The 12,999-nt window shown below is 33.3% G+C and overlaps 1 protein-coding gene across 1 annotated transcript in view; it reads right to left on the bottom strand.

Annotated features, from left to right (window-relative positions):
• Positions 1-1,665: 1,665 nt before the first annotated feature.
• Positions 1,666-12,999, bottom strand: part of LOC123666236 — a 63,138-nt gene continuing 51,804 nt past the window's right edge. The window contains exons 16-32 of the mRNA XM_045600417.1: positions 10,948-11,106; positions 10,650-10,817; positions 9,391-10,575; positions 9,245-9,315; positions 9,070-9,173; positions 8,864-9,002; positions 8,063-8,222; positions 7,813-7,931; positions 7,618-7,717; positions 7,004-7,076; positions 6,274-6,402; positions 5,894-6,025; positions 5,471-5,610; positions 4,442-4,580; positions 3,658-3,760; positions 2,908-3,001; positions 1,666-1,839 (exon numbers count right to left, since the gene is read on the bottom strand). Of these exons, the coding sequence (XP_045456373.1) occupies positions 1,762-1,839; positions 2,908-3,001; positions 3,658-3,760; positions 4,442-4,580; positions 5,471-5,610; positions 5,894-6,025; positions 6,274-6,402; positions 7,004-7,076; positions 7,618-7,717; positions 7,813-7,931; positions 8,063-8,222; positions 8,864-9,002; positions 9,070-9,173; positions 9,245-9,315; positions 9,391-10,575; positions 10,650-10,817; positions 10,948-11,106 (3,093 nt within the window). The 3' untranslated portion in view covers positions 1,666-1,761. The remainder of the gene's footprint in view (positions 1,840-2,907; positions 3,002-3,657; positions 3,761-4,441; positions 4,581-5,470; positions 5,611-5,893; positions 6,026-6,273; positions 6,403-7,003; positions 7,077-7,617; positions 7,718-7,812; positions 7,932-8,062; positions 8,223-8,863; positions 9,003-9,069; positions 9,174-9,244; positions 9,316-9,390; positions 10,576-10,649; positions 10,818-10,947; positions 11,107-12,999) is intronic.

Here is a 12,999-nt window from a genome sequence, read left to right as displayed (position 1 = left end):
TCAAATCATTCTCGTAGTTTAGAACTAACACTGTGCCAAATATTTTTTTAGCTTCGTAACAAAATTGCCTTATATTTTATTCCCAACTTTGAGTTTTAAAATTATTTTCATGTTTTCCTTCATTACCAGTTATATTTTAACATTAGGTGTAAATATTTTAAGCGACGGATTGTAAAATAAAACCTAGCGGTTGAGGCAAGACGTGCATTTAAAATTATTTTGAATAATTTTAAACTGATACTTATTTTTAAATATTAACATCGACTTTTTATAACATATTAAAATGTTCTGTATCTGTATATACTTTGTATGATTTGAAAATTATCTTTCTTGCCTCGATTGCTATGTATGAGAGGGTTGAATGGGAGAAGGTATGTCTATAGTGCTCAAGACGTGCTTATTATAAAGCAAATATTATTTTTAATAAGCTGGATTGCCATACAGTTCGAATCGATCTGAATTATATAAAAAATGTATTTTTATAAAAATCATATGATATTTTTATTGATAAACTAACGGAAGATTAAAAAGTAAGCGGTGCTAAGGAGATGACAAATATACATATTTACTTACTGATTTTTATTGTATTTTGATAATTTTAATCAATATACGTGCCTTAACAATTTATTAATTTTTTGTTTTATTTTTAAATACCTTAACTTTCTTTAATTTAATTTCAATTTAAAAATTTTAGTGTATTATAAGTTATTCTTCATTTAAAATTATGGTAAACTGGTAAAGGACTTGAACAAGACATGACAAAAATTCTTTTTTTAATTTTTAATTTAAGTTTGAATATGCGACTTCATTTTATTTAATGCCTGTTAGCTGGTCTCAGAAATGGCGTAGGTTAAAATAAAAGTATATCAAGGAATTTAAGAACTTTATTTGTGACGTCGGAGAGAAGAGACATACAAAGGACACCCTTAGGTACAATATTGTTTAAAAATAATAAATTCGACCATTTTATTTTTAATACATCTCCAATTTATCTAAAAATTTATTAAACGACATGAAAACATTGATCATTATTAAAGACATCGAAAGAAAGAGATTTACAAATAGTTAATTTGTAAATATTATTTCAATTTTTCTAAAAAAAAACTGAAAGTTTTATATAAGCTCTAAAATGTTCAGAAATTAAAATACACAAAGTATACACTTAACAAATACGTACTCAACAACGAAGTGTATGAAAGACATTAATTTTCCAATAGTCAACAGCGTTACAAGAAAATCGCTAAAACAACTATTATACAAAGATTAAGCCTTTTAAAAAAGCTTATCTACATCGGTGGCTATATTTACATCTAATTACGAGAAACTTTTAACCGTTCTTTGACAGTACAGATTTTTTAGTATATTAGGCCTGATAGAGTTCCTATCTACAACAGTATCTAGACCAATCGAATTTGGTTTCTACCTACGATATGAAATTATGTTGACAGGTCCCATTCGTCAGTATTTGGCAAATCCTCACACATGGCAAACTTTGGCATTCTACCTATTCGTTCAATCATTTTTACATTACACCATGTTCGTTATCACTGTTTCATTCGTTTATTTAGTTTTTATGTCATTGTCTGTTGTCACTTAGTCTTTCATCTCGTCCAACTTAAACGTCGAGACTGTCATTTAAATTAATATGATTCCTATTTGTTTTGTATATACCATGCTACCGTTACCATTAAGTAAAAGACGATGAACACTTAAATGTTTTTTTATTAATCTTTTAAAGTCTTTGTGATATCATTTAGTCTCTTATATTTGGCTGATGGAGCCGCAAGATTGACGTCTTCTGGTAACTTGTTTCCAGAATCGTTTCTCGAAATGTTTTTCCTGCAAGAATATCACATTAGATATGTAAGTGAGAACTGACATCAAGGACACAATCTAGATCTCTGCAATTGTATCTTTATCTAAATGTTGTGTGTTACTGTGCTTGTGAGCTTGCAGTAATATATAGAGGAGTGCAGTTAACTTGTGTTGATTTTATAAATTAACATATTAGTAAACTTTCATTCATTATACAATGAAAAAAAAAATGGAGATATTAAAATTATGACACTAAATTGCACAGCAATAATTTTGAAATAGACTATTCAATAAAGGAAGAAGGAAAGCAAAGAAGCGGGGTGAATGAAAAGCGGAATGGATTTCATTAAAAATATATTTCAAAACATTCCATCAAAATGGACAGATCAGTTCGTAGAACAGAAACAAGGAATCTAATTCGTTTAATAAGTTGGATTTAAAACTAGATAATGAGCGAGAACAATTGACGAAAAGTCGTAATGCAAAGATACTCTATTAACAATTTAGCGATTAATTTTATGATAAAGGCCGATTATAATTTAGTCAATACACACGTTAACAATAGAGACAATACACACGTTAACAATAGATACGGTATACTTTAAGTTTAAAAGGCAAATTTTCTGGCCGATGCAATGTTCAATCTATAACAACCCTAATTCTACGCATTTTAATTATATCAAAATTGCAACATTTACTTAAATATTTGGACAATTTATTTATTTTATTTATTCCAAATACGTTAATTCGCTAGTCACATTTTGTGATATAACAAAAATCGTCGCTTAATCGGAATTTTGATTCCGTTATTTAATTTTCTTAATTTATAACGATTACTTGGACTTTTTTCTATCTTATTTTAAATGAATGCTATTCAAGAATTCGAAATTTTCGTTTCATTACCACCGATCTATACCAAAAGTTTTGCTACGAGTAAATGAAAAAATGCTTCCAGCAGATTTCAGGCTATTATAGATTGCATTTTATTGATAATAATATCATAAAAAGCAATCAAGAACAGCCTAGACACAAGCTAGTGCATTAGACATGGCCATTGACAAAGCATATCTTGTAATAGCCGATGTTGCTCACAGTGCTTCTGCGCGGTGAGAAGGGCCTCGCGTTGACGATGAAGGGTTCGCGGCGAGGGCTATCGGATGACGCTCGACGACGGAGGAACCCCAATCTGTTGCGAAGTTTTGTCAGACACTTGCTCTTAGAAGCCAACAATAAATTACGTTACATGTTAAGGGGGTAGGGTTGACAAAGTGTGATATTGTGTGACAAGCGGTAGGGAGGGTCCAAAGTTTTGTGACATCACATTTCATTATAATTATAATTGCTAGTATTAAAGTATGACACTTGAAGTACATACCGACCTATTAACAATAAACTTTAAACAAAAACTTAAACTTTTTTGATTGCAAATTGACTGAAATATTGAAAATTTTGATTGAAAATATATGACGTCATACTAAGGTAGTGGCTACCGCCTAAATGTGACCAGCTGTGACAAAGATGGAGGAGGGGTCAAAAAATTGTGGAGTTCGTGTGACGTAATTTATGGATGGCTCCTTATCTAATATAGTGGATGATGTTGAAACAGGTCTTGAAGTAAGTGTAACAATGAGAGTATATGAATGTGCTGCAATTTTTTTGTAAATCTATAAAAATTATATCAATTTTATTATCATTTCAAGCGTTAGGTATGTTAAAGTTTTGGCTAACTTTTTTCTTTATAAAGTTTTTACTATTGGAAGTTAGGAATATACTTAAATAGATTAACGTAATTTCTTCGGTTTCGAAAAATTTGTTAAGTTGGTAGTTATGCTAACTACTTACATCTTCCCGTTCTGGCATTGAGAGCGCGTCCGCGAACGCATCGTCTGAACTTCCGCTCGTGCCAGTTGCTCCATCTCCATAAGTTTCGTTTCGGTTTCTGGAGCTGAAATATCACAAATCATTCATTATTGTCAACTACCACTTATAATTATCAAAATATTAATTTAATTTATTTTTATGTTAAGCTTTTCTGTAGCAATTAATTAATATATTTCGGTATCAACTAATAGTAAAGTAATTTACAACTTTTACCAGTTTTAAAACGATAGCATCAAAAAAAAAAACAACAACAATTTAATTTTAGTAACAGACATATTAGCATGTCATTATCATCAGTAAGATAAAAATACTAAACCCCGCACACGCAATGATTCCGAGTAAGAATTTCTACTGTGTCGGGGATCCGGAAATGTACACACAAGCACTTTTTGTTTATTTAGGCAAAACGCTGTATGAACCTAGGGAAACAGTATGAACCATGGCCATGTTTAACTGAGGTAGGGCACAGCAGGAATTTCCTGCTCAAAATATGGAGAGCCCGACTGGGGTAGTACTTCGATCTTACAGAAGATCACAGCAAAATAATACTGTTTTCAATCAGTATTGCGTTCCTGTTGGTGAGTAAGGTGACCAGAGCTCCTGGGGGGATTGGGGATTGGGTCGGTAACGCGCTTGCGATGCTTCTGGTGTTGCAGGCGTCTATAAGCTACGGTAATCGCTTACCATCAGGTGAGCCGTACGCTTGTTTGCCGACCTAGTGACATAAAAAAAAATGTGTAGTCACCTTTCCAAGCATATACAGAACTGCGCGAAGTAGTATGAGGGGCGGTGCGGCACATCGTGACCGCGTCCGCGCTCGCCACGCGCCGCACCAGCGAGCGCTGGCACGCCGCGCGAAACGACCAGGGGTCGCGCGCGCCAGCCTGCGCACACACACGCTCGCACCCGCTCTCGTGCACTTAGTGCGCTTAGCGGAGGTAAGTTGGGTTCGGAGGAATAGCTTGTGAGCTAAATAAAGTGTAAGCTGGACCAAAGGTTGTCTGGAAGAGATCGCTACTCTAGCGATAAGACCGCCTTTGTACACTGTTTTTTTTTATTTGTAATATGTTATTGTGTTGATTGTTGTTGTGTACAATAAGAGTATCTATCTATCTATATCCGCCAACTCGCATTGGAGAAGCGTGGTGGATTAAGCTCTGATCCTTCTCCTAAATGGGGAAAGAGGCCTATGCCCGGTAGTGGGATATTACAGGTTGAAACGTATCTATCTAAATTTCCTACACTATTGAAGTAAAACTTCTTTACGACGCTTGACTTGGGGATTAATCTGGTGAATGCGTGACGAGAGCGTTACGAATACTGTGATCGGGCGAGGGGAATGGACCAAGATAGAAAAGTGCGAGCACACTTTTCTTTCTCTCTTTCACTCATAGCCAGTTATGTTTTGTACGTCTATGACACAGTGCATTCCTTTTGTGCAGAACTTTTACTTCAGTCGTGTGGTCTGAAGTACACTCGTTTTTTGTAATTTGATTTTTTTTTGTTTGAGCTTGCTAATTAGGGAATCACTAGGCTACACTAAATGTCTGCATATTCGTTAGTGTATTAAGTCACTCGTTATTTTACATCAGTTAAACCTAAATATAACAAAAATGTTTGTTAATTAGGCGCTATAAGTATAATCCTAGGAGCAGGGAGCAATTCTTTGCCGAATCAGTTCTTATTAAAAGTTGTTTATAGGGACTTACCCTCAAAATTAATTGTCAACAATATTAGACCAAAAATTGAGCAATTTGTGTCATTTCTGTCTCACCCATCCCACTTCCTGCTCCGCCAGCATGTCCTTCCCCTGGTCGAGTGCCAGGCGCATCTCCGCACGCGGACTGAGTCGCTCCGGGGACGGCGGCCTCACCTCTGCACGTGAACACTCTTGTACTGGTGGTGGCTCCGAAGCTGGACCAATAATTTATCAAAATTGAGAAGTATTTTTCTGCATCAACTTTTTCATATTCATTGCAATATTTTATTAAAAAAGCCATTTAGGTCAAGTTTTTTTTTAATTCAAATTTTTTAATCAAATTCAATTTAAATCATGTTGACATAAATATTTTTGATTTCTTTAACGTAGTGTTAACTTTTATTTAGTCACCTAATAGAATTTAAAGAATTGTTAAAAATTATGAAAATTAAATTTTATATATTTATATTAGGTTACAATTGTTATTCAGTTGGTTACCTGGTGACAGCTGATGTAGGGGTGTGGGGTTGTGGATGGTGGTGCGTTCGAGTGTGGAGGGCGTGCTGGCTGAACTGGCCGAGCCCCGACGAGCGCCGCCAGCAGATGCTCGCTCCACACACTCTTTTGAAACTGTTTTGATTTATTTTTGGTTATAGATATCAAGTTAAGTGTTAATATTCCGCTTGTTATTTCCAATGTAAATTCTTTATTAAAAAATAATAGGGCTGTTTTTAGAAGTAATTGTTGTATTGAATACTTGGCTTTCTTGTTCGAGAACACATTATAATTTCTGCAGATAAATATGATGCAATACGAAAATGTAACATAATCTTTGTTTTATGTTTGTGTATAATATACAGAAATTTCGTAAAATATACCAGATTGTAAGGGCATCGAAGGTGTTTCGTTGGTGGGAGTCCGGTCGGGACTCAGGTCGCACGTGGCGCCACCAGCGCGCTCCCCTCCACGGACCACGCCCCCCGCGCCGCAGGCAACGTCCTCCGCTTCTGCAGAACACACTACCATTAATTTTTGCCCAAAACGCTACACCGTGTTGTGTGTGTTCCGTGTTCGAAATAGTATAACTGAGATGCCGATAATAAAATCGAAATACAAGCTGCGATAAAGCGAAATTAAAGTGATCACTGATATACCGTGGATCGTTACTTATGATAGATATAGATCTTATGATACGCATAACGTACAGGTGTAGTAGAGTGCAAATTCTGTCGCATGCTAGGGTTAATACAACAATAACTTTAAAGGACACGTTGTTTTTAGTCCCTTAAGGAAAACATGCATCGTGCTCTGTATCGTATTAAGTCAACAGCTTAAATACTGATGTACGAAAACATATGACATCATCCCCTCCTCACCTTTCATCTTTAGTCAAGATGTCCACTTTGCTGTCAAAATGTATTCTGTTAGTATTTTGTATGTCGAGTGTTTTTATTTTTTGTGTATTGTCTAATATTCAAGTTATATCACAATTAAAATGAAATATTTAAACTATGTTTGAATTGACTAAAGTTATAAGAAATGTATTAATTTCGTAAACAGTTTAATTGATAAAAATTTCTACATGTACAATTGGAGTATTGATATTACCTGGCTCTGAAGCAGAGGACGGCCGGTGCGGCGCGTCGCAGCAATCGTCAGCATCGAGGCCACGCTCGCTGCCCTGCGCCAAGCGCCGCACCAGCGGACCAGTCACAATGTGAGATACAACCTAGCTACGGTCTATGCGATCAAGATTTGCCAATAACCCCTTTATAGAAATCGAATTTTGTATTAATTTTTTTCGAAATCAATTACATTTTGCCATTCGAGACATTCCCATATAAGAACCTATGTAAAGTGTTTAACATTAAACGGGTTAGGGTCATGCAACAAACTACGGTCTATGTATATTGCATCTCATTCTATGCTTTTTTTACATGCTATGATTTTAAACATCAACGTCCACTTCACATCTATTAACGATCCATCTGACAATATTGTCATTCTGTATAAAGGTTTTTAAAATAAACTACATTTGTTGAATATGGCGGAGAAAAAAAGTGTGAAATGTATTTGACAATTTCGTCAGATTATCAACATTGACTAGTACATTAAATCGTTAATTTAATTTCATAATATTAAAACTTTAGTACTCAGACATTTGCGTTTTTTAACATATAAAATTTCATCCTAAATAACATGTATACACTAGTGGTATTCACCTGGTCATCAGAATTTGTAGGTGTTGGTTTATTGTCTTCACTTCCACTATCAGAGCCATCTTCTTCTAGTAAAGGTTCTAGTCTTCTCCTGAACACATCCCTATTAATAATGATGTTATTATTATTATATTGAAATTTATACGTATCAATATTTTTACTAATGACAATGCTTTCAAGTACCTATATAAATTATACCTTGGAAGAAGCGGTCTCAAGGTCGTAGGTCCAGTTATTGTCGGTGCCATTAATAGTTCATCCATCATTAGCTCCGTATCATCATCTCCAGCGTACGATGAAGAAGACTTTGTTGGTGACTAAAAAGATTAGCTTCTGTTCATTAAATTAAAAAGAGTTGGTAGTTTTTCCACCATAAAATTTGTTACTAATAGGAAATTGATATTAAAAGCAAGGTATACTACTTACAGGACTATTAACAGATACTAACAGAGAGGGTTCCATGTTCCGAATCAGGTAGATTGTCTGAGAGGTCGCCAGATGATGGCGTGCCCCAAGCTTCTTCACCGCTTGCACCACTCCCTTCTCCTGTTTCAACTGTACCATCCTCAGTTCCTAATGGTGACTTCCAATCGCCGACGCCAAGGCACCTAAATGGAACAACTTTATTACGAAAGGAAAATCAATATCTGAATACTTTTAAAAAGATAAAAATTTATAAACGCATCTATTAAAAATATCTAAACACTATAAACACAATGGATCCTCTACGGAGAAGATAAATATATTCTAAAAAATATAATTTAAGTATACATTTTCAAAGTAAACTAAAAATAAAATGTAGCTTATGCTTAAAATTCACAATCAAAGTAATTTTTTTTTTCTAATAACATTGACAATAATATTGTAAACACTAGCATTAAAGTTACAAAACATTAAATCTACTTCATTGCTATAAAATATTATAATTTCTTAAATATACTGTAAGACTCTAAAATATTTTAATCTAGCATTATCTAGTTTTTCTAAAAACCTTTTTATTGAATAAATAGCGTATTATCTAAAACAATCATCAAACAAGAGTTATCGACACAACACGTACTCAGCGCTTCTTTCCCCAATGTGTGACTTTCCGCCTATTTCATAAGGAAAAATATAAAGATTATTATAATTTTTTTGTGCTTATGAACTAAAAGCCTTATAGAAAGTTTGCATTAATGAAACAGAAAAGTAAAGAAAACAATAATGTTTAGGGTGTAAAAGAGCAGTACTTAGTAATAAATGTAAATACCTTTCCAAAAATGACGGTTGTTTATGCGCTATAGAAGTATTTGGCACGCTTTCTGTGTGACTGAATATATTCATTTTCTCGACGACAAAAGAGCCGGCTCGAGCCGTCCAACCCATTATACCTCCAGCTGCACTGGTGACTGTTTAAATATAATGAAGGTTTGTTACTAATCAATATTTATCTACCCAAATTATCTAGTCACCAACCTGAATTATATGTCTTTGAGGTTTCTGGTTCCTGTGTCAGTCTTACGTTACCATCATCAGTCTCATCTGATGGTAGCCTTTCGAGGCTTGACATTGTGCCATACCTACAAAAAAATATTTTTTAGTAAAATAGCAACCATATTCAAAAATATAATAGTATTCTTAATAATCTTGCCTTTTTAAAGAAACGTAAGGTAAGTCTTCAGGAGCATCTGGAGAATCCGGTGATTCGTCTAAAAGTTCATCCTAAAATAAATGTAAAATTTTTATAACCAATAAACAGCACATTTTCTAGAATTTTAACATTTGAAATGTACTCACAGTCTTACTAGTATTATTATAATCGGGTGTTGGGGGAACGACTGCTATATTAGGTACTGGTGATTCAGATTTTATAGAGCCAAGACTTCCGGGTCTCGAATGCGTCTTATTGGAACCATTGCTTATGTGATCAAAGTGTGTTTTCTTGAAAGGTTCAACTCTCATTAAATGAGCAGCTGGATTTATAGCTGATAATCCCATTAGCATTAGTGGACCTAATTCTGAATCCTCATCAGATAGAACGTCGCTTGCGTTTGCATTTGCATCTTCTATAACCTCATTTTTTTTATTTATGTCTCCATTCATTTTACTAACCGCAGATATACCCATTCTGGGAGATCTTCGTAGGCCTCTTTCTATTCTAAAATCATTATCTTCTTCATGCATAGAATCATCATCTAAAAATACTGAGGAGGTTTTTAAACATGTACCTACATTTTCTCTTTTTGTGATAATATTCATTCCTAATACTTTGCTTAGAACAGTTTCTGCCTTTTGTCTAGTTCGTTCATCTTTTCTTACAGTAGCTGGAGATGGAACAGACGAAGATTTTGTTTTTGATAATATTATATTTTCAACGCATTTAATTTCATTTAAGTACTTCTCTTGTGCAATGACGCATTGAACTTGATTAGGTATGTTTGAGTTCAATGTTCTTAAGTCATTCGAACTAGAATTAAAAACCATGGAGCTACAAGTTGTGTGACTAGTGGACAGGGGACTATTTCTACTACTAGAAGTGGGACTAGGTGATGTAATAGAATTTTCTTTTCTCAACTCTAAGTGACTTTTCGTCTGACTTCTAGTGATGCTCTTATTCAGAACTGGAGATTCGGTTTTAAGTTCATATGATTTTGATTTAAGCATTCTTTGACTCTGTTCAATTGAATCAATTACTTTCATCGCAGCCTTAGGACCATCTTCTGGTCTTATCCTGATAGCACCTTTACGTTCCAAATGAGGAAAGTATTTTTGTTTACGAATATTACAATTTGCGCTACAAGAACTAGGAGTACTTTTATTCGAAGCAGAATTTTGAGGCGAGGCTTCAACTTTAGGTTTTGGTGGTACTGGTGGTTCCTTTTGTGAAACCAATGGACTATTTGGCTTCGATAAACACTTTTTATGACATTGTCGACATACAGGAATGGTGTCTACTACTACTGGGCTTGTTCGAACTGTAATCTGCGAATAGATAGAGGATATTAATAGGCGTCTAAAACAATAATAATTTTTGTTAATGCATAGTGTATGCCTACCTGACTACCCGAATTACTACTTTTTGATGGACTTTTATCATTTTCCTTCTTTTCAACTGTAGTGACAACTTCAGACTCTTTGTTATTAACATGATTCTCTACAAGGTCTGCTACTTCTAAAAGGTTTAACTCTTTTGACCTTTTTCTAAGTTCTTCAATACTCCACATCTAGAAGAGTATGCTTACTTAGATTACTATTACATTAAAATATGATATAGGCAAACTTATGTACACTAATATTATATTTATATTTTGTACAACTAGATTGACTGTTTTAACATTTATATAAACTACTTACTTCCATATCTGGTTCTGGATGATCTAACTCCTCAGTTTCAGCTAACTGAGTCATCCATCTCTGTAAATGTAAAGTTGATCCTCGACTCCTGTTGCTTCGTGTACCTTCTGCGGCACTTCCACAAGCACCTGTTTGTGTTTCGGCTGAACTTCGACGTACCTACAAGATTTTTTTTTGGATATTTGACTTCAGTTTCTTTTATTTGTTCTTAATTTTTCTGTTAAAAGTGATTCCTTGATGTTACTCATTTTTTTTGTTTATGTATTTTATTATCTAAATTTATGGAAATAAGGTAAAATTGATAGTATAGCCTATTATTAATAGTAATTATTAATAATAATCAGGAGTTTAATTAATGTATTTGTTGTGTTTACACTTTTTTGTGTCGTGTGTGTGCGTTTAAAAAAAGTTGTTAACGGCAAATTTTGTTCATTACTTATAAGTTTTACTCGTCACGTGGATATAAGGATAAATTTTGAGATACACTTTTATTTTAATTGCAGTAAAGTAAATAAAAATTAATACTTACCTGTGACAATAAATTTTATAACACTTTTCTATTTGAGAATGTTTAGATAACTGTTTATTTTTAATAATGTATTTAACGAGTCTCATAGTGATTGAATATTTAATTTTGTAATATTAAAAAACGTTGACAGAATTTATTTTATCTTATAATTTATTGAGTAAACTTAGTTGCCAACAATCAATTTTTGAATAGTCTCTTTGAATAACATCTATATCAATAACATATTTTATTTATTTATTCATACTTTATTGTACAACCTAGCTACATGATACACATTAAACATATTTTAAGACTTATACTGTGTAGTATAATGGGTGCACTTTTGGCTATTTAGCCATCTCTTCTTGACAACCCAATTTATATTTTAATAAAGTAAGATATAACGCCAAAAACAATTTTTAAATGTATTGTTTCTAAGAAATTTTTATCTTCATTTATTTCGAAAATATGAACGTTGAGATTTATTCAGATAAGTATAAGATAAATACATAGCATAGTGTAAATATCTATGATTATAGTGCACATCAGTAGCCAAAATAAAATTTATCTTATGATTTCAGCAGAAAACAATTTGGCAAAAAACAGTTTTATTTAATTAAATTATAATTGCGTTACATAGAAAAATGGTAGAATTTTACATATTAGCGCTTTCAGTTGCTTTAAGGACTCGATAGCTTCGCAAAATAGGGGTCCATTTCAAAAATTTGAAATAAAAAAAGTAATCACCATCGACAAAGTCACTTTATTCACCGATCATTAGAAATTTCTGCTTCGATCTAAACAAAACATCCAAATCTTTATTATAAAGTCATTATATGTCACATAAAACCCAGAACAATAAGTAAAAGGCTTTCTCAAAATTATCATTCTTTTCCTCATAGTCTAATACTTATTTTACACAGCCAAAGACATCGAAAATTATTGATTCTAACTAGCAATTTTTTACTGTAGAAAATAAGGTCATATACATTGAAAAACCCCGGCAGTAGGTTATGTGAACATTTTACGATGCTAGCGATTATATATACGCGCTTTTCTATTTCGATAAACACACAATTATGGACACAGTTTAAAATGTATGCATTAAATCGTTTAACAAAAAGCAGTAACTACATTTAATTTCACACAGAGATGTAACATCAACTACCATTTTTCATAGTAACACGTTTAATTCTAATGGCAATGAATAAAAAGAAGCGATGCAGAAATAAAAATGATATAGAGATGCTGCAATGGTATATGAATTAAATTTCGGAAAACTAATCGCCAAATATCCACATGACCTGTACAATTTGTAAGGTTATGTACAGTGAAATAGCTTAGAGACTGTACATTAGATTATTAACATCAATTCGGATATAATTTTTAACGATTAAATTAACATTGCCAGTAAGAGTAAGTCGCATCGGAATTAGATAATTCAGGAAATAAAGCGGCAAATACTTCAATTAAAAATAAACGTCATAAGATAAGGACGGAAGACTCGAGAAGCAACGATGATATAATAAAACTATTAGTCAAAG

The sequence above is a fragment of the Melitaea cinxia genome, chromosome 2 (genome assembly GCF_905220565.1).
Source record: "Melitaea cinxia chromosome 2, ilMelCinx1.1, whole genome shotgun sequence".
Lineage (NCBI taxonomy): Eukaryota > Metazoa > Arthropoda > Insecta > Lepidoptera > Nymphalidae > Melitaea > Melitaea cinxia.
Note: the sequence above shows the minus strand (reverse complement) of the source record. Positions and strands in the feature narration are given on the sequence as shown.